Source organism: Erpetoichthys calabaricus, chromosome 16 (genome assembly GCF_900747795.2).
Source record: "Erpetoichthys calabaricus chromosome 16, fErpCal1.3, whole genome shotgun sequence".
NCBI classification, from domain to species: Eukaryota; Metazoa; Chordata; class Cladistia; order Polypteriformes; family Polypteridae; genus Erpetoichthys; species Erpetoichthys calabaricus.
The window spans coordinates 71,787,331-71,808,729 of record NC_041409.2 but is presented as its reverse complement, the minus strand read 5'-3'; the positions used below and the strand labels follow the sequence as shown (position 1 = coordinate 71,808,729).

At 35.8% G+C, this 21,399-nt stretch overlaps 1 protein-coding gene across 4 annotated transcripts in view; it reads right to left on the bottom strand.

The window, feature by feature from the left end:
• mgaa (MAX dimerization protein MGA a) overlaps positions 1-21,399 on the bottom strand; it is an 89,821-nt gene that overhangs the window by 49,705 nt on the left and 18,717 nt on the right. For 3 of the 4 annotated variants that reach the window (XM_051919710.1, XM_051919707.1, XM_051919708.1), the window contains 6 exons: positions 10,183-11,029; positions 7,631-7,718; positions 4,483-4,623; positions 4,000-4,134; positions 1,720-1,836; positions 113-828 (listed from right to left, as the gene is read on the bottom strand). In XM_051919710.1, coding sequence (XP_051775670.1) covers positions 113-828; positions 1,720-1,836; positions 4,000-4,134; positions 4,483-4,623; positions 7,631-7,718; positions 10,183-11,029 — 2,044 coding nt within the window. The remainder of the gene's footprint in view (positions 1-112; positions 829-1,719; positions 1,837-3,999; positions 4,135-4,482; positions 4,624-7,630; positions 7,719-10,182; positions 11,030-21,399) is intronic. The other variant, XM_051919709.1, reaches the window with a different exon arrangement.

The window sequence follows — 21,399 nt, the reverse complement described above, 5'->3', positions numbered from 1 at the left end:
TTGATCACAATCAGAATGACTACTACTTGTAAAATGTATTACATATAATTAAATATTGTTTCAGAAGCCAATAATGCATCAATTATTGGTATTTTCTTCTAATGTGGCTTACCTGAGCTGTGAGAAGTGAGCTAAGAGCAACTTCAGCACGCTCCTCAGTGATAAAGGTACGTGTCTTCCCTTCCCACCGTGCTCCATCCTCAAGATCCATAAGCTTCACTACAGATTTTGCAAGTCCCACACTACGGGGACTCACACTTGCCTTTTCTGAAATATTTTCATCCTGCTTTGAGTACACAACATCAATATTTTCTACCATATCCAAATTGTCACTCAAGGCAGATTTAATAACCTCAGGAGGTGGTGACATAGAGAGAGGGGCTATTTGTATTTGTTTAGGCTTTGGTCCAGGCTTAGAACGCCTGTGGGGTCCTGGAAGTTTTCTATTAACAGAGGACTTGGGCCCAGGCTTAGAGTGAAGATGGGAAAATTTTTTTCTTTTTATGGCTGATTTTGAGGCAACTACCTTAGATGTAATTGTGTGTGTTGGCATTGGCTTTAGTTTCTTGGGTAAGGCAGGAATTGGTTTAAATGTTAAGCTTGGAAAGGGTGAGGGAGGTGCCTGTTTTTTAAGAACACTGTCCAGAGTGAGCACATAACTTGTACTTTTGGTGGGAAGTTGGTAGACAACTTGTGAAGAAGCAACAGCAGGAGAAAAGCTGGCAGCACGTTCATCTATTAGTTTGCCTTCATTCTCCAGGTATTCATCCAACACGTCACTACAGAAGGCAGAACGATTTTTTAAAATAGCTTCAGTGCAGCTAGGGCCTTTAAAAAATAAAATAATAATAATAAAGTTACTCTCAATAAAATCAACTCCTTTAACTAGATAATACAGCCAATGTTCTTTTGTAACGTTTTCTCAAAAAAAAAAAAAAAAATAAATGTAAACACTACCACTTAATGACAAAAAGTGTATGTCATCTAAATGAATATAGATTACTGGTCATTTAATGAACTAACAAAGAACTTGAAAGGATTTCTGGTATAAATCAATTGACCTAGAAACTTACAAAGCATGATTCATTTGTGTAACTTCTTCAGTTTCTGTCATTATCTTATTAGTAAGAATGCTAAACCTCAAGTAACATTTTTGATTTTAAGAATTTACTTAGCTGTCTGTATTAGATATTGTCCACTATTACAGTTCAAAATTTCTGAGCAATGCTCCAGTTCTTCTTCATAATGTTGAAGATGCCAACAAACAAACAAAACACTGCTGTAAACAGTGACAATGATTCACATTTTGATTAAAGAGCGCTCATTTCAAATAAACAAGAGATGTAAAGCTACATAATAATGGTGATCGGATCTTTCCATATTAAAGTATTTGTTATTTATTTATTTTTATACAAAACATATCAAGTAAATTATTTCTGTTTAATGGTAATATTGTTATTGTTTAAAGAAATAGTCCACACAAAAATATTTTTAATATACGTTATCCCATGTAATTTGTTGTGGTGTCAGCGAAAAATTTTTAATCTCATGTTTTCATGCAGAAAGTTTTATATAATAGAATCCAACATATAAAAAATAACTTTTTGGGTGGAACGTTCCTTTAATATGGCTGATATAACCAACAAACACCAAATGTATGCATCTACATAAATAAAATTTCTATCTTCATCAATTATATTTTACAAACTGAAACCTTACCCTCACTTTTAGAGGATGCACACTCTGTATTCAAATTAAATTTTTCTCTCCATCCTTTGATTTTGGTGAAATCATTTGTTTTCCCTGTCCTAGAGATGAAAGGAATGTTTCCATCTGCTGTGAAAAAAATCAACCATACTAAATGTTAAAACCCAAATAAGTAAAACAAAACACATATATTTACATATTAACTAATAAACAATAAAACAGTTAAAGATTTAAAGAACAAATACTCTTAAACCTTTTAATAGACAGTATTGATGACTAGCTGCCTTTGTGACAATCCAGGTTGGCTCCATGCTCCCACTCCTGCATGGAAGTCTCTTGAACCTGCCACCCTCAATACCATAAACCAGATGAACCAGGCAGATGAGGATGCATACATTCCAGACAAGAGGTAGGTGCAAAGTGATTACTTTTTTATTACAAACAAAATCAAAGTGTCCAAATTGAAGTGCCCTGTTGTATCCATTATAAATAAATAACCCAATAAAACAAAGTGCTGGTGGAGATTAACCAATCCAATAAATATTCTTTTAAAATCAAAGTAAAATACACGGGCAGGCAATATCTTTTAAAATGCAGTCCGTTCCTTTAAAACGGATGTCTCCTCAGCTTTTCCCAAACTGGACCTCATAGCCGAGGAGCTGCCTAACCTTGCTTCTCTCCTTTCTTTAACTGGTGCAATGAACCACTTCCTCTGGGGCACAATTGAGGTGCCTGACTAATCTGCCTACCTCCACACATGTGCAGTGCAATCAGCCAGCAACTCAATTAATCGCGAAAAGAAATGCACTCGCACACACCTGTGTTCCCTGATTGGAGCCTGCACTTTTTGGGGTGTGCTTATTCATTTAAAATTTGCCCAATGCCACAGACCACCTATGACAGCCATGAATTATTTTATGTATCACCCAAACTTGCAGTCATATAATGTATAACAACATATTCAGGTCTTCAATGATAGATTATAAAACATTAAATACAGTAGAACCTTGCTTTACACAAGGAATGCTTTTCTCAGCATCTCATATAATGGGAAAATTACATATGGTTATTTCCTTTGACAGCTCCTTTAAATTGCACTTAAAGAGTTTGACTTATACAATATGTATGTACATGTGTATACATATCTTCCTCTTTCTTGGGCAACTGCATAATAGGCTAAACAGTACTGAAAGAGAGTACTTATTTTTAAAATACTGTGAATGAGAAAAAGCACAGGAAGCACTTTTGTTGCATTCTCTCACGCCACTACATGCAGCAAGTGAGTGTGAAAGAAAAAGAATACATGGAGGTGGGCATCTTTATTTCTTTTGCCTTTCATATTTAATGATTAATTAGAAGCAGAAAGAACACAGGGAGGAATAATCTCAGCTCTTCTAAGGATGATGTGGATAAAGTATGGCAAGAGCACAGAACAGTACAGGTCTCTTTCTTATGCTGCTATATATCGGAGTGACCGAGACAGATCAAAAGCAAGAATTTGCTCCTCTTACACCATAAGAAAAACAAGCATGTCACTGATTTTTTGCACTGTTCTTTATGATCAGCTGCCAGTTCATGTTAACTTAAATTTATGCAAGTAAACACTCTTTCCTTTGAGACGTAATCAATACTGTTGCTCAATAACACAAAATACATACAAAATAATTATGTTTATTTTTATTTTAAAAACAAGCACAAAAACCTCTTAAGAGTAAAATAAAGTTAGTGTATTAAACTCTGGAATAAATATTAAACTGGAAAGTGCACTGTTTTAGGGAGCTGCCCTGACACATTCACCTAGCATCAAGATTTACATGATTCTCTATAAAGTGAGGTGTTCAAACTAAATATCTAAAATCTTTAAAGCAAACTTTCCATCCAATTAGAATACTTCCTCTCCTCTCCTATGCTATGTATTAATTCCCAGAATAAGTATGTGAAAGAGCCACCTTTGGCAGAAATTATAGCTGTAATCCTCCATCAACTTTGTATACCTGAAGAGATGCAATATTACCACTTGTTGTTTACAAAGTTGCTCAGGTTTTCTTAAGTCCACAATTTTTTGCCATATGTAATCAGTATATTAAAAATAAAATTTACACGTTTCATTTATTTAACATTTACTATACATGATAAGCAAAACTCTCAACACTTTTTGTTTTAATTAAAGAGAAAAAAGTGTGAAATGAAGAGGAGGCTAATCCATTTTGATAGTTACTACATCCTAAAAGAGAAGCTAAATAGGTTGCATAAAATTTGGTTTAATTCCAGTAGCAGCATATCAGTCCTCACCTGTGCATGTATCTTGAGTTACAGGATATTCACGTGAATCTGTCAAACGGACTGGGGGTGGCAGAGGCAATTTCACACCAAGCCACTGTAGGTCAATAGCCAAGGTTGGGTCTATAAGACTCAGTTTTATTCCAACTATTAAGAAATAAAATTGTCAGATAAAAAAACCACACACATTCAAGACACCTGTATAAGGGTAGATCTTGGTTATCTCAACGCACTTTGCAGAAAAAAATATTTTAACTACTCCATAATACTGTAGTGTCCTTCAGACATGTAACTGCGCTAAAACAATTAATATTTTAAGGAAAGGTGTCTAAAATCAGTTTGTAGAGACCAATTAAGAAAAGACTTCAGACTGTTAGTTATTAAACACAAACTGTAACAAATGGTAAATTAAGAAAGCAAGCCAATGTAATAAGTGAAACAAATATTAATTGTTAAAGTAACCATTTTCCTTTGCTCCGTTTCAATGGCACCTACCTTCTTGTAACACAGGATGAATAACCTGCTTGTATCTGAAATGCTTCAGATCATTAAGCAGTCTCTTTTCTTGTCGAGCGATAATTTCTGGTTCAGTTTCCAGAATTACTGGTTCAGTATCTAGGACCAACTCACTAGTAACTGTTGACAGAATTTATTGAAATTGTGTTATTCCAAACAGACCTGTCACTCATGCGAATGTATATATTTAACATAGGAGAAATATTTGTGTAATCATTCAATAATGATACTGCTATGGTCAAATACAATACAGTATAAAAGCATTAGCAGACATTAAATAACATGATTTATATCCTAAACACACACACAAATAGCTTCAATTTGGTTGTTTTAAAGCAGTCTACAGAAAAGCTTTTATAAATATGTCTCATTTCTCATATGGCTGATTCACAAGCTCATTAACAATAATAGCAGGCACATTTACAGTATTTTGGAATAGTATTATTTATACTATGTTTTGACACTTGCACATTTTTGCATATTTATTTCAGTACTATGCTATTTAAGCCAATGTCACGTTATGTTACTTTTAGTTGTAGAACACGTCAGACTTGCCAACTTCTGTTGCCGACATTAACAGACCATGTCAACTTAAGCGACTGAAAATTAATGCTCTGCCCTTTTTCGTGATAGGGAACAGCGTGCTGACAGACGGAGTTGCGGCTGTACAATGGGTTAACAATTACAGTGAGTTCAGCCACAATTTCAACCCCTTTTTTTCTTTTTTCTATTCTGTCATGGTACATAAAACATGAGATATCAGAGCCCACCCCTACGACTAAAGACAAGATCAAACCTGTTTCATTTTGTTGGAACTATTCAAAGACTCATTGGACTGAAACACTAGGCATGTCACAGTACGAGAATGGCTTCAAAAGAGCACACTGCTGACTGCCTCCAATTCACAATGTTTATGTAAATAAACATTATGACTGAAAATTGCTAGAAAAATGGCATAATGTTACATGGCCTAGCAAGCTGATTATAGATCTAAATGACTCAGATTAAGTAATATGCTGATGTCTGGATTCCTGGAAGTAAACACACACAATCACACCTGGATATAATCTATACATTTAAGACTGGTTATCACTTTTGCTTCAATCTAACTTCACTTACATGTGCACATTGATGCCAGAGGCTGCACTTTCCCTGAAATATGAAAAACATGCAGACACTTAATGGAGTTAAACTACTTTTTTACTCTTTAGTCAAGCATTTTGTAAAACGCTCAAAGAAAAACATAAACATGAAGGAAAAAAAGTAATACATATTCATGCCCTCCAAATATAGCAATTATCTCTTATGAAAAAGTGGAATGGATACAAGTGAAAAATTAATAAAAAAATTAGTCAAATGTAAAAGTCACACAAGACAATTATCTACAAAAGTGGTGCCCTTATAAATACTGCCTTGTTTTTATTCTTCAACAATCTTTATTCATAACAAGAATAGTTACACAAAAACTTAAGGTATGAGATGGAGTATGGAGTATTTATATTACTACCGTGGAGCAGGAATGAGAAGTGTAGTGTTTTTAAAGTGCCCTTTGATTTCAATCAAAAGCTACTTTATCATACTGATGTGGGAAGGAGTATTTACACTAAAATTCTGTCCCATACAAATAAATCCAAATCTGTACACTAACAGGGACAAAAAAAAAAAAAAAAAAAACAACCATGACACAATAAAAACCAGTGTTCTTAGCCTTGGATCTCGACTGCACGTTTTAGCCTCAAAACAAAGATGTGTAATATACTGCTTTAAGCTGACTTTTTTTTAAATTTTTTTTAATGTGCCACAATCAAAAGAACAGCATTGCCAGTGTTTAAAACATTAAATATTACTGTCGCCCCAACATGTTTTAAAATATTCTAGATGGCCATATAAATCCCTATTTTAATATCATTATGTAAATATTATCATATAATATGGCACAAACTAGAGAACTGCATTAAATGTTTATTCTGTTTAAAAAATTTAAAAAAGTAAAAAAATAACTTTTGAGAAGTTAGAGATAAATTTGTAAACACTACCTGTTTGTAAAATGTGCTTGGCAAAATGTGCCAATAAACTTCCAAAATAATGCGGTCTACTCCACCTTTGATTTTACTCAGATCAGTAAATTCTGTAAATGAAATTACAACCCCAGTTCCAATGAAGTTGGGACGTTGTGTAAAACGTAAATAAAAACAGAATACAATGATTTGCAAATCCTTTTCAACCTATATTCATTGAATACACTACAAAGACAAGATGTTCAAACTGATAAACTTTATTGTTGTTTTGCAAATCTTCACTCATTTTGAATTTGATTTCCAAAAAAGCTGGGACAGGGGCAGCAAAAGACTGGGAAAGTTGAATGTTCAAAAAACACCTGTTTTGAACATTCCACATTAATTGGAAACAGGTGTTTGTCATGATTGGGTATAAAAGGAGCATCCCCAAAAGGCTCAGTCCTTCACAAGCAAGGATGGGGCGAGGTTCACCACTTTGTGAACAACTGCGTGGACAAATAGTCCAGCAGTTTAAGAACAATGTTTCTCAACGTACAATTGCAAGGAATCTAGGGATTTCACCATCTACTGTCCATAATATCATCAAAAGATTCAGAGAATCTGGAGAAATCTCTGCATGTAACTCTTCCAAAATCCACTCTAAATAAACTGTTGAATAAGTATGGAGAACTATACCCTGTGATAGTATACTATGAGTTCTGTTTAGGTTGTAATACCTGAATTCAACTTTTGACAATTTGCTCTTAAAGCAGGTGTCACACTATACAACTTTTCCAACAACCTTTATCCGTAGTCTGTATAAAGAAAAAATTGCAGCAAGAGCCCATTACGATCAACTACATAGCCTAAAGCTGCTGGTGAATCAGTTATACCAGTATTGACAATAATCAAATGAATTTAATTTTACCATAGTGACCAGAAATACAATATGCACAATGTTATCCTAACAAGGAACATCAGACTGTGAAAATGATGGGCAACCTTGTTGATCTGTCAGCCTAAGATACATTACAATTAGAAACCCAACAAAGAGTAAATAGTTACATTAAAAAAGACAGCAGCTACCAAATAGTTTTTAATCTAAATTCATTAATTTGTGTAAATCATACTTCTCTCCTCCATATCATCAAGAGATTTTTGGGGTGCTTTTATCTCTTCTGTCTGCAGCTGGTCTCCCAAGTGAACTTCAAGTGCTTCCTAAAAACATAGTAGTCAAAGAAAAGTGTTTTGTCCCTCCAGTTAAATGTCTATTCATCATACATATATTAAGAATACATAACAACTTAGCATTACATTATTTGTAAGGATTCAAATACAACCTATGCCATTGTTAATCAGCAGACAAGGAAATAGAAATTAATAGCAGTTACAGTGCTCTTCATAATGTTTCAGACAAAGGCACATTTTTTCCTTGATTTATCCCACTGTTCCACAATTTAAAATTACAAATCAAACAATTCAGACATGATTAAATTGTGGACCTTAAAGGTATTTGCATACATTCTACACAACATGTAGAAATTACAACACTTTTTAAACATGAACCCCCCCAACCCCATTTCAGTGCACCATACTGTTTGGAATAATTGGTGTCACAGGAGTTGGTCATTACTCAGGTGTGTTTCATTGCTTCACTGGTGCAGGTATAAGAAAGCTAAGCTTGCTTCTACGTACAGACTACCATTGGAGTCTATAGTTGCCATTGTTCAAAACAAGATCAAGAGCTGTACAAATTAAAATGTCAAAGAAGCAATAATGAGGCTGAAAAACAAAAAAAAAAAACAGACACATTGGTAAAACCTTAGGATGATCTAAATCAACTGTCTGGAATATCATTAAGAAAAAAGAATGCAATGGTGAGCTCAGTAATCATAAAAGGAACCAGGAGGCCAAGGAAGAATCCTCACTATGGTAAATAAAAAGCCTTGAATGCCTGTCTGACAGATCAAAACCAGTCTTCTGGAGGCAGGTGTGTCAGAGACTACTATCCAGAAAAGACTTCATGAAAAGAAGTACACAGGCAGATAGGCCACACTGCAAGATGCAAGCTACTAGTGAGTCACAAAAAAATGATGGCCAGATTTTAAAGTTTGCCAAAAAGTATTTAAAAGAGCCGGCAGAATTTTGGAAAAAGGTCTTGTGGACAAATGAGACAAAAATGAACCTGTATCAGAGTGATGGCAAGAGCAAAGTGTGGAGACACAGAGGAACTGCCCAAAATCCAAAGCATAGCACCTCATCTGTTAAAACATGGTGGTGGGGGTGTTATGGCTTGGGCATGCACAGTATGGCTGCTACAGGTACTGGCACACTGATCTTCATTGATTATGTAACTGCTGACGGCATTTGCGCAATAAATTCTGAGGTGTACAGAAACATCTCAAGTTCCAGTAAATGCCTCCAAACTCAAAGGACGGTGCTTTATCCTACAGCAAGATGATGATCCCAAACATACTTCTAAGGCAACAAAGGCTAAAAAAAAATGAAAAGTTCATGAATGTCCAAGCCAGTCACCTACTTTAAATCCAATTGGGCATGCCTTCCATATGCTGAAAAAAATACATAAGGGAAAACAAGCCAGCAAAACAAGCAGGGCTGCATTAAAGGCTTGGCAGAGAATCACCAGTGAAGATAATCAGCCCCTAGTGATGTCTATGAATTGCAGATTTCAAGCAGTCATTGCACCTAAGGGATATGCAACAAAGTGTCAAATATGACTGCTAAACATTGCTATGCCCCAAACATTATGGTGTCCTTAAAACTGGGAGACCATGCAGAAAAAGTGTTGTATTTTCTACATGCTGTATTCAATGTATGCAAATACTCTTAAATTAATGCAATGTGCACTTTAATTATGTTTAAATTGCTTGATTTGTAATTTTAAACTGTGGCGTAGAGGAATAAATCATGGAAAAATGGGTCTTTGTCCCAAACATTATGGAGGCCACTGTAACTGTCAAGCAAAATTTTGCAAAAGATTTTAAAATACATAAGCATGAAAGTACTTGCAATATTTAAAAAAATACTTTAAAAGCAAAAGAATAACTTGTTCATTCTTCTCACTTACACTACTTCATATCTTACAAAAAAAAAAACATTTCTATATTTAAATGTTTAGCTTATAAGACCTTGACTAGTGACACTAATTTACTTTAGAGGGGACAGTCATAAGAGATAATTAAAATCTGAACACCATTTTAATATCATACACTGCCAACAAAGATCAATAATATGAAGTGCAGTTAAACACTTCACTTTATAACTACAGAAGATGGTACAATACAAGAACCATTAAAAAAGTATTTAGCCATTTAACAGTGTTCTCTACTGTATTTAGGCTGGGCAGCTAACACTACAGAGGGTAGTTACTTTATGCACATATTTCCCATTTTGTAATATTTCTATCCACTAATTTGTTTCTTTTGATACAGTCTGACAATTCATTGCTGTCTACATAAGCTGATCTGCAACAGTCTATATAACACTTACACAGCATTAACCAAAGTAGTGTGACCCCAAACAACACTAAAGATTTTATACAGTATTGATATGCTGGATAAAGCACACAAGTCAGTCCCAAAAACTAGATTTGGATACTCCCGTTAATGACACCTGGAAAACGATCTTTGTTCAACTATAAAGCTAAATGAAGTAAATTTACCTTGCAGGAAAAAGAAACGAAAAGGACTCCTTCCACATCCTCCAAGTCTGGCTGCATGGTTGTATCAGGAGTTATTTCCATTGCTGAAACTGCACTGCTTATTGCCATCTTTCTGTAGGATCTCCCCTTTCCAAACCTCACTTTTCGCGAACGTCTTTTTTTAAAGGTATGGATAGTAGGTGATTCAGTTTTCAATGTAGAGGAACATTTTATTTTGTTGCTGAGGTAGCGAGATTTCTTCCAGGTGTCTTCTGTTGAAATACCATTAGAACAGGAAACCGATTTGGCATTGCTAGGTGAGGGTTCTGTGTTCATCATAGAATCTGGCTTGGGAGCAATAGCCCTAAGGTTAGAAATGGTGCATTCCCTTTTAATCCGTGGTTTTTGATGATTCACTGGTCGTTCGAAAACAGCAGCCTTTAATGATTTTCCATATGAAGATTGTGAGGTCAGCACAATATTAGGCATCACAGCAGCAGGTGTATAACTACTGTTCTGTGTCTTTGCAAATGTTAAGGGAGAAATATCAGGATTTGATGTTTCAGAAGAAATCCGAGTAGATTTGGACGGAGAAGAAAGCCCAAACAAGACAAGAGGTTTTTTCCCACTCTCTTGTTTTATCATTTTGGCCTTGGCAACCCCAGTAGGTCCATACTTTTGTTGTGCATTTAAAAGTTCTTTCTCCTTTAGGCTACCATGACTGTCAATAACCCGGTCAACACAGTCCAACACAGATCCTGTACAATAGTCATAATCATCAAATGGCTCCTCTTTAATCCTCACATTATTATCTTTGAACTCGGTTGTTGATGTAGTGTCTGTAACATATGCACATTTCATAGTATTGCTGCAAAAACAAATACATTTAGTCAAAAACTTTCAAAGTGAAACCTTCTTCCTTAGTTTAAAATATATGTAAAATATATATGAAGTATAACATTTTTTTAAGTTGATGTTGAAACACTAGTCTTAAACCAAGATCCAAGAAAACCATCTCCTAAATTCCTGGTGTATTAGATAAATAGCTAATAGTCAGCCTAAAGTAACAGTGAATGAAATATGCCTAGAGAGAGTGTGCTACACTTAGGATGGTCCAATCATTTTTTAGGGACACTACCGATTTCATCTCTTTTTAATCTCTTAATTTTTTCTTTTTTTTTTTTTAAAACACTAAGATCCAGCATAACCACATGCATAGAGGACTCAAGTCCTACATTGAAGTGTTAACTTTAATTAAAAAAACTCCAAACTTTAAGAAAACAAGTATTATATTCAATTTTTTTTTATTGACATTTTCTTATGGCTCAGTGACCATAAAAATACTAAAATTATCTTAAAATACATACTTTAACTAATAAAATATGTACAGAAAATATTTATCCATGATACATATGGCATAAAAGAAAATAATTACAAGCTGTCATTTTGTGTAATTTATTTTGTAATGTAGTTACATGAAACAAAGCTCAAAATAAAAAGTATTTTTTACCAATTGTATAGCAAAAATTATATATTCTTGCATGTTGACTTAATTGATATTGACAGTTAAGCACTGCTTAAATGTAAATATACATGCACTTAGAGTTATGAACCATTTTAATCATTAGTTGTACTATACCTTTGTTGCTGTACAAAAGTAAATTTACTGTATTTAATTTTTTACAGCATACCAGCTAGATATTCCTAATTCTTGAAGTGTAATTATAAATATTGATTACTATTTTAATTATGAAGTGCTTGTTTCTTACCAAACCTTATATTGTATGACACACACAAACACAAAACAAACCTTAAAAAAAATCCACAAATCTATCAAATGTTCATAAGATGTTTATCAAGCACAAAGAAGGCTAACATACTAAACAAGTTTACAAGTAAAATAGACCAGGCATGTCAAACTCACTACCATTGGTGGGCCGCTTCGACTGCCATACATGCGTCAGCGGGCCACACTGTAACAAATACTATTATACAAAGTTACTGTAGCTTTCTTTCCAATACTGAAAACTTAAAAAAATGTAACACTTAAAGTTTAAAGAAAAGCAATTTATTTCCATACAATCTCCGTACAACAGCATACAATTAGAGTCTTAGCCTCTTAGCTAGGGTCCTTATATTATTATATTATATTCATTGCTTATATAGGAGTCTTACAGTGTGAGGTCTATTTCTTTTGTCCCAACACTTGGCATCTCTTGTTAGTAACCAGTTCATCAATATCAGGCTTGAAATCTTGTGCAGCTGCAACTTTTATGAGGGATGAAAGGTGCTCGACGGTAAGTCTTGAGCGATGTGGGGTTTTGGTAGCTTTCGTTAACGAAAACAATTGCTCACAAAGGTAAGTGCTTCCTAACATAGACAGTACTCTCGATGCCAACTTACAGATCTGCACATACGAAGGTGGCAGGTAAGCATACAAGCCTGGCACACCAACTTCGTTGCATTTTGCCTTCAGAATAGAATCTGACTGCACTTCAAGCTGATATGCAAAAAGCCCCCTGACCTACACTAATTTTACAAACTCAAAATCACAAAAATTTGTTAATAAACAACTCACCAACTTCTCACGTCCACTTCAGATTTTCAGCTGTAGTCTGCACTAATTGTTCGTTACAATACTAGCACCAAATTACATAAAACTAGAGCAAAAAAAGTGAAAATATGCGAGCTATTACTACTTGTGATGGTCAGTTCTGCCCAGTGGCCAGTCTCAGCAGCCCAGCCAGTAGTGTAGCCTGCCAGGGGCGGCTCTAGGCTTATGGCAGCCGTGGCAGAGAAAGAATCGGCAGCCCCTTCGCCCGCCAATGTCAATATGATATCTTATGCACAGTGGATGGCCACGTCAGTTGCGGACACTGCATAGCCGCCTCGTGCTCATGACACGCTACTATATGCACATGTCCGTAACTTAAAAACCAAGTGGCGGCCCAAGATATTCTCATTATGGCAGAACGTTATAATACTACATGTAGCTTACTGCTCCGACTCGTGTGACATTAGTAAATGCAGCGTACTAATTAACAAGAAACACAATATTTTTCAGCCACATTGCCGTCAGCTGTGTCGTTATTCTCTCTTTCTGTTTTATATTCAATATATATATTGGCGTGGCGTCCCTGTGTAGGTGCACAGTTTGCACATGCCTAAGGCCGCCCCTACTGCCAGGCTGCTGCAGCCTAGCACTTCAGTTGCGACATCACGGCTCATTAACATTGGACAAGGCTCGTGGCTATACTAGTAAATGATGTTTCCGGTACCGTAATGCCATGGGAAAACGCGCTTTTGTCAGAAGGCAGAAGTAAGAAAAGTCAATAAGTAACGCCGAAGATGCAGAATGATTCAATCACAAACGATAGTAATCATTTTGTTCTAGTTTAGTGCTAACTAGGATTTGTCATGCGGGCTGCACAGATTCCTGTTGCGGGCCACATCCGGCCCAGAGGCCGCGTGTTTGACATTCCTGAAATAGACAATTTCTGCTTTTTAACCAAAAAGTCTATTGCTTAATAAGCAGCAAATTCAAATTCTTTATCTTATTTTTCTCATTAAAAAGGTGAGCTACTGTACTTAAGCAGTGTCCCTTTTAATAAAAAGACAAAACAAAAAGACCTGAATTCAATAAAGTAGCGATTCTTGCTATTTGTTTAATTGCAAAGGGCAACTTTGATTTCTCAGTTTAGTACTCCACTTAATTTAATGCATAAGGCTCTGGTAAAGTCTGGCTTGGGATTGGTGTCCTAGCTCGATTACTGCCATACCTCAAGTAAAGGAACATTTCAACTAAATTACCACAAAGCTTAGAAAAGCAGATGTGGGGGAAAAAGAAAAAAAAAAAAAAAAAAAAAAAAAAGTTTGTGTTCAGCCAGTTTCCTTATCACAGAGTCTTTTCTAGTGAAAATCAGCAGATTCAGATAGGCTGTGATGATATGATTGATCAGCTAAATCTATACTCTCTTTACTCATTCTTAACAATTTCAACGTAGTAATTTAAAAATCATACATAATCTCAGATATAGCAGACAACACACTAGAAAATTATTAATTTGGCTGAAGAAAAAAATGGATGTTATTGATTGTCCTCAAATATGAATTATGTGAAAATACAATTGTGAACAAATGTAGAGGTGTAAGAATTTCAGCTTTTCAAAGAGGTTTCTAATTAGTTTCCAACTTTTTGCCACTTTCAATATTTTCACAAATGTCTGATTTAGCAGCAGTGGCACTCCTTTGGAGAAAAAAAAAAATCATTATTTTGGTCAAAGACCATTTCCATTATATCTTGGTGCACAGTACTAGGGCCTGAAATTTGATGCACAAAATAAATAATTCTCAAAAATTCCAATTTTTAATGCACAAATTTCTTGCATGTTTTATTTGGTAAGCAACTACTTGCAAGAATAGTCAATGTAGTCTTTTATATCACTATTTTTATAAGTACACCAAATTTGCTACTTAGAAATTGAATTATTTTTTCAACATTTACGTGTTTAGGTCACATACATTGAATATCACCTGCCAGTTGTAGTTATACCTGACTGGAATCCGCAGCTATTGAACTTGGCAATTAGCTGATGAAGTTGCATAAGTGCGCAACAGGAGTTGAGGACACAGGCCTTGTGGTGCCCTTTGGCTAAATTGTGTTTTAAAAGAAACAACTAAACTTTGTTAAATTGAAGGATAAAAACAGACTGAAGTATATATTTTGCATGCCAGTAATACAGAAATTCAGAAAAATGACTTGAATTGTGTGGTGAATTCATATTCAGGATCATTCTTCAACAAACTGACAGCTACATTGCTCACTGAGAAACACAAAGATAAACATAATCATCAATTATTTAAAATGTTTATAGTGGGCTGACTGCCTTTAAACTGGACTCTTAAAAGTAAAAGTCCGTGACACACACAAACAACACTGAAAGGGCGCTTCAGGAGAAAAATTAGGAGTTTTCCCTAGAATACCACAATTCACCTTTACATTCTATTGAGGTCTTTTAGAAATATTCATTTAGAACCTTAGAACAATAAATAAAATAATATATTCACTGCAAACAGATAATAGTTAATAGTTATTGTCAAACCCACTTCAGTTCACAGGAACACGGAGCAAGAGCTTATCCTGGCAGTACTAGGCACAATTCAGGAAACAGCCTGGTCAAGGTCCAAGTCAATCACAGGCCCACTCACAAACACACCCACTCATTTTCACACTGGGGCCATTTAACCAAACTTGAGTCCCAAGAGGAAAAACAGACACAGTGAGACACATTCAAATTTCACACAGATAATCACGTGTTAGATTTGAACCTACTGCAGTATGCTGGATCTGTGAAGAGGCAGTGCTAATCAGTGTGCACTACTGTAGCACCGCAGCTAAAAAATGTTAAGTATATTTTAACAAATCTCAAACTTTTAACAACATTCACACTTACTGCTTTATGCTGATTGCTTAAGTGTCTTAAAACTGCAAATTATTCTCCTACATGAAAAACATAGCGTGTATTTAAAGAAGTGTTTTCTTAGCATATTTTATTTGTTTTATTCACCTGGTACAGTTTTCCTTGGCAAGCCTGTTTTTTGGTCAAATAGGAGTGGAAATTGTTATACGAAAAAATTTATGTAAAATTACAATGGCTGAAATAAACTTATCGGATGGTCTTTCACATAATTTATTTGCTCAAAATTGTATAAACTACTGTAGACATAAGAAACAATAAGTTGTGACATTTAAAAAATGCCTTAAATAATAATAAAGTGTTTTTTAAACTGTGGGTTTTTGACCTCCCCATCTACAATTTCACTCCTTCATCACCCCAGAGTCTGAAATCCCTCCTTTTGTTAAATTTAGGGGGAGGGATTTCCCTCCCAATTTCAAAAATGAATTTTGAGTCCAGCAGTGCCTGAACTCTTATTGTATATTACAGCACACTGTCAACACTTTTTGGTTTTTTCTTAGGAAATGCTAACTTGCAATTTCAAAACTTACAAAAAGTATTTTACTGCTATTCACCCAGGTTAGAAATCGAATCTGATATTGCCGAGTCAGTATTAAGCTGAAACAATGAAATAAAGCCATAAAGGGATTCTGTTTAAAAAAAAAGTACTCTGGGAATCTGGAATTGTAAGACAAGTTCCTGAACAGCTAGTGTGAAATTGCATATCATGACAAATTTCGGTTGTGTCACTATCCGATCACAAAGGAGGAGGATGATGAGGAGATTGGGAACATGCACTGATTACAGCACAATGCCGCACCAGGCACACAATGAGCAACCCGAATTGGTACACGAGTTCAGCTGTGCAACAGTCAACACCTCTGTACCACACTGGAAAAGCGTGCCAATCCTGCCATCCCCCAAAGCTTTCCCTGTAAGTTAGAGGATCGGCTTGCAGAGATGGATGCAGGTTAACATTATGTGCTAGGATACAATTTAAATGCCAGTAACAAGTTAACATAAATTAAAAAAATTCAGCTTAATGCAATAGCCTCCCAGTTACTAAATTTCAATTCAACTAAATATTACTAAAACCAGGGAATAAACTATGAATCCACCTGCAGTCAATTTTTAATAAGTAGGAGAAACACTGGAGTCATCATGTACAAGTATTCCTGTGCTGACACTTTGTTGATGTCACACCTCAATAAATTCAAATTGCTATGGGGACCAACTCCCAACAGCTAGGTGTACCTAATGAAACAGTTATTTTGCATAAATGTATAACAATAATTTCAATATCATCATTGTCTGTGTGGTGTCTACAGAGTTTTTCTTATTTCCCATAAATATATCTGTTATACTAATCGACGTCTTGAAATCAACACATTATGAGAGAGTGTAGGTATGTGAATGATTGTGCAGTAAACATGTCCATTCATCGGCACAGTTTTGGTTTCTGCCTGGGTCTAATATTGCAAAGACAGGCTCTAAAGCTATCCAAACATGGGGGATAAAAACACCAGAGAGATAGAACACATAATATGTAATGCCATTATGTAATTAGTAATTGTTAAAGTTTGCATTTTTATCTACCTGTGAGCTTCTCACAGCACTCCGTGCCTGCATTCAATGAAGAGCACTATACAAAAATAAACTGAATGGAATTAAATATAAGGTTCTGGCAGCCACATTTGAAGTAAGGCTATGCTTTTAAAATTCAATAAACATATTAAACAACTTCCAAAACAGCTTTTCTTTTTAGAGAATGACAGAAAAAAAGGTCATTAAGGTTACTGGATAATCATATTAACAAAAAAATCTGAGAAGTGAAATCTCATTATTATGCCATCTTTAATACAAAAAATTAAAGTCCCTGATCTTTTATTTGTCCCTCTCAATACTTCTAATGCAAAATGAACTGATCTCCAGGATTCGTCCATGAAAGTTCAACAGCTACAGTGATTTTGGGGTTCTGATAAATGACACACGTGGAACTCCTATTTTTCTACTCTTTCATAAAAGAGACCTGAAATTATATCACAAGTTGAAATCCTCAATGAGGAAATTTTCTTCCAATTGCTAATTTGAGATAAATCTCTAGATTTGTTTAAAGGTTAAGAACGGACATGAGATTGTTTTAAATGACTGGCTGAAGTAACTGTCCATCATGCAAGCTCAAAGGTTGCACTTGATTTCATAGTCTTGAATCTGACATGAAAATTGTATCAAAAATTGGAACCACTATGAGTAATATCTACAGTAATCTCCCCATAATTGATGTCTTGAAGACGCTTAGAAAAAGATACAGTGATGTTTCCATTTTATACTTAGGAATTAGAAAAAAAGAAAAAAAGGCCCCCAACATGCACATACCCAACGACAGATAAATATTATTAATAATAACGTACAAGTATTAACTAACAAATATTAACACTTTAGTTTTATGAGAAGAAGAAGCAGTGAACTGGCCTAAAACTAAGGTCACGCACTCTGCATCATTTATTGAAATATCAAGATTAATCTAGGCAAGAAAACAGTTTCTGCACTCCTCATGACACACCAAAGTTTATACCTCATTCTGCTCAAGGCATAAATGTGAATGATGTGTTTGTATTATGCTGCTTTTATATGCTATGGTAATTTTCAGAGTTACCATTTGTAATATTATTCCTTCACACTAATTCCTGTTTATTATTTTTGTTGGTAGTTTTGGAAGAATTACAAGAGCCCTGTTGGTTTGCTACTTAAGCCACAAAAAAAGACATTTAAAGATTATCCCTACACTTTTTGTGAACATGAAAAAGGCAAAAACTGAGGTGCTGGCATCATAAATCAATGTACAGTTGTGCTTCAAAGTTTGTGAACCCTTTAGAATTTTCTATATTTCTGCATAAATATGACCTAAATCATCATCAGACTTTCACTCAAGTCCTAAAAGTAGATAAAGAAAAACCAGTTAAAACAATGACACAAAAATATTATACTTGGTCATTTACTTATTAAGGAAAATGATCGAATATTACATATTTGTAAGTGGCAAAAGTATGTGAACCTTTGCTTTCAGTATCTGGTGTGACCCCCTTTTGCAGCAATAACTGCAACTAAACGTTTCCGGTAACTGTTGATCAGTCCTGCACACCGGCTTGGAGGAATTTTAGCCCATTCCTCCGTATAGAACAGCTTCAACTCTGGGATGTTGGTGGGTTTCCTCACATTAGGTTAGGTTAGGTTAGGTTTCTTTATTTAGTCATGTTTACACAGGAAAACATTGAATTTGCCTTTTAACTGTTCGCTTCAGGTCCTTCCACAACATTTTGATTGGATTAAGGTCAGGACTTTGACTTGGCAATTCCAAAACATTAACTTTATTCTTGTTTAGCCATTCTTTGGTAGAACGATTTGTGTGCTTAGGGTCATTGTCTTGCTGCATGAACCACCTTCTCTTGAGGTTCAGTTCATGGACAGATGTCCTGAAATTTTCCTTTAGAATTCTCTGATATAATTCAGAATTCATTGTTCTATCAATAAAGGCAAGCCATCCTGGCCCAGATGCAGTAAAACAGGCCCAAACCATGATAATACCACCACCATGTTTCACAGATGGGATAAGGTTCTTATGCTGGAATGCAGTGTTTTCCTTTCTCCAAACATAACGCTTTTCATTTAAAGCAAAAAGTTCTATTTTGGTCTTATCCATCCATAAAACATTCTTCCAATAGCCTTCTGGTTTGTCCACATGATCTTTAGCAAACTGCTGACGAGCAGCAATGGTTTTTTTGGAGAGCGGTGGCTTTCTCCTTGCAACCCGGCCATGCACACCATTGTTGTTCAGTGTTCTCCTGATGGTGGACTCATGAACATGAACATTAGCCAATGTGAGAGAGGCCTTCAGTTGCTTAGAAGTTACCCTGGGGTCCTTTGTGACCTCGCCAACTATTACAGGCCTTGCTCTTGGAGTGATCTTTGTTGGTTGACCACTCCTGGGGAGGGTAACAATGGTCTTGAATTTCCTCCATTTGTACACAATCTGTCTGACTGTGGATTGGTGGAGTCCAAACTTTTTAGAGATGGTTTTGTAACCTTTTCCAGCCTGATGAGCATCAACAACTCTTTTTCTGAGGTCCTCAGGAATCTCCTTTGTTCGTGCCATAATTCACTTCCACAAACGTGTTGTGAAGAGCAGACTTTGATAGATCCCTATTCTTTAAATAACACAGGGTGCCCACTCACACCTGATTGTCATCCCATTGATTGAAAACACCCGACTCTAATTTCACCTTCAAACTAACTGCTAATCCTAGAGGTTCACATACTTTTGCTACTCACAAATAAGTAATATTCGATCATTTTCCTTAATAAATAAATAAATGACCAAGTATAATATTTTTGTCTGATTTGTTTAACTGGTTTCTCTTTATCTACTTTTAGGACTTGAGTGAAAATCTGATGATGTTTTAGGTCATATTTATGCAGAAATATAGAAAATTCTAAAGGGTTCACAAACTTTCAAGCACAACTGTATTCGGGGAACAAAGTTCTCTCTAAAATGGCCTATTGGTTACTACTTTGAAAATAATTTGTGTGAAATTGCATAGAGGAAAGCATACTCTCGTGTCTCTAACAGCACAAGAATCGAGCAGTATGCAGTATTATTTATGTCATGACTATTACTGTATCTGCAATGAAAGTACTTCCCTCTGCAAACATATTCTTGCAAGTGTGTTTTAAGTTCCTCTGTGAAAAGCATCTATAGTGATTTCTGACAACTACCACAAAAACAGCAACATCAGTTGTATGAGTTAACAACAAGTACACCAACTAAAGGTAGTTACCTGATGTTATCATACATTTCCTGCAGATTTTTGGCCATAAATTCACATTACAAGCCTTCCCTTTCAGATCATCCTAAAAGTTCTCCATTGGATTGAGATCTTGGAGTATGCACGTCATTATAGGAAAGGGACGGTGCTGTCATATTTGTGGAGTTAGTCTTGTCACAATTTCTTCACAATATGATAATGCTGTATTTGAAAAAAGTGTAGGCAGTAGCCATCAAGGGATGTGCAGGGCAAGCAAAATGCTTAGATAGCACAATCATTCAAATGATGCTCAAATGGTATTATTAAGGGCATCCATCCATCCATTTTCCAACCCGCTGAATCCGAACACAGGGTCACGGGGGTCTGCTGGAGCCAATCCCAGCCAACACAGGGCACAAGGCAGGGAACCAATCCTGGGCAGGGTGCCAACCCACCACAGGACACACACAAACACACCCACACACCAAGCACACACTAGGCCCAATTTAGAATCGCCAATCTACCTAACCTGCATGTCTTTGGACTGTGGGAGGAAACCGGGGCGCCCGGAGGAAACCCACGCAGACACGAGGAGAACATGCAAACTGCACGCAGGGAGGACCCGGGAATCAAACCCAGGTCCCCAGATCTCCCAACTGCGAGGCAGCAGTGCTACCCACTGCGCCACCGTGCCGCCCTATTAAGGGCATTTGGGTGTTTTTTTTTTATTTGGACACGGTCACTCTGCTAAATTATGGTGCTGCATTACACGCATGCAAACACATGTAACCTTAACATGTGTGTGTGTTTACAAAAAAAAGAAATATGAAGAAATGCAAGTCACTGTCCATGCAGAAAATGTTTTTTTCAATCTCGTTTGCAAAAACTCAACAAGAGTGCAGCTGTGAATCCCACATCAACCACGACTGAAAAGCAACTCCAAGCTAACTCCAAGTCAAAAGATATGAGTGGGGTGAAAA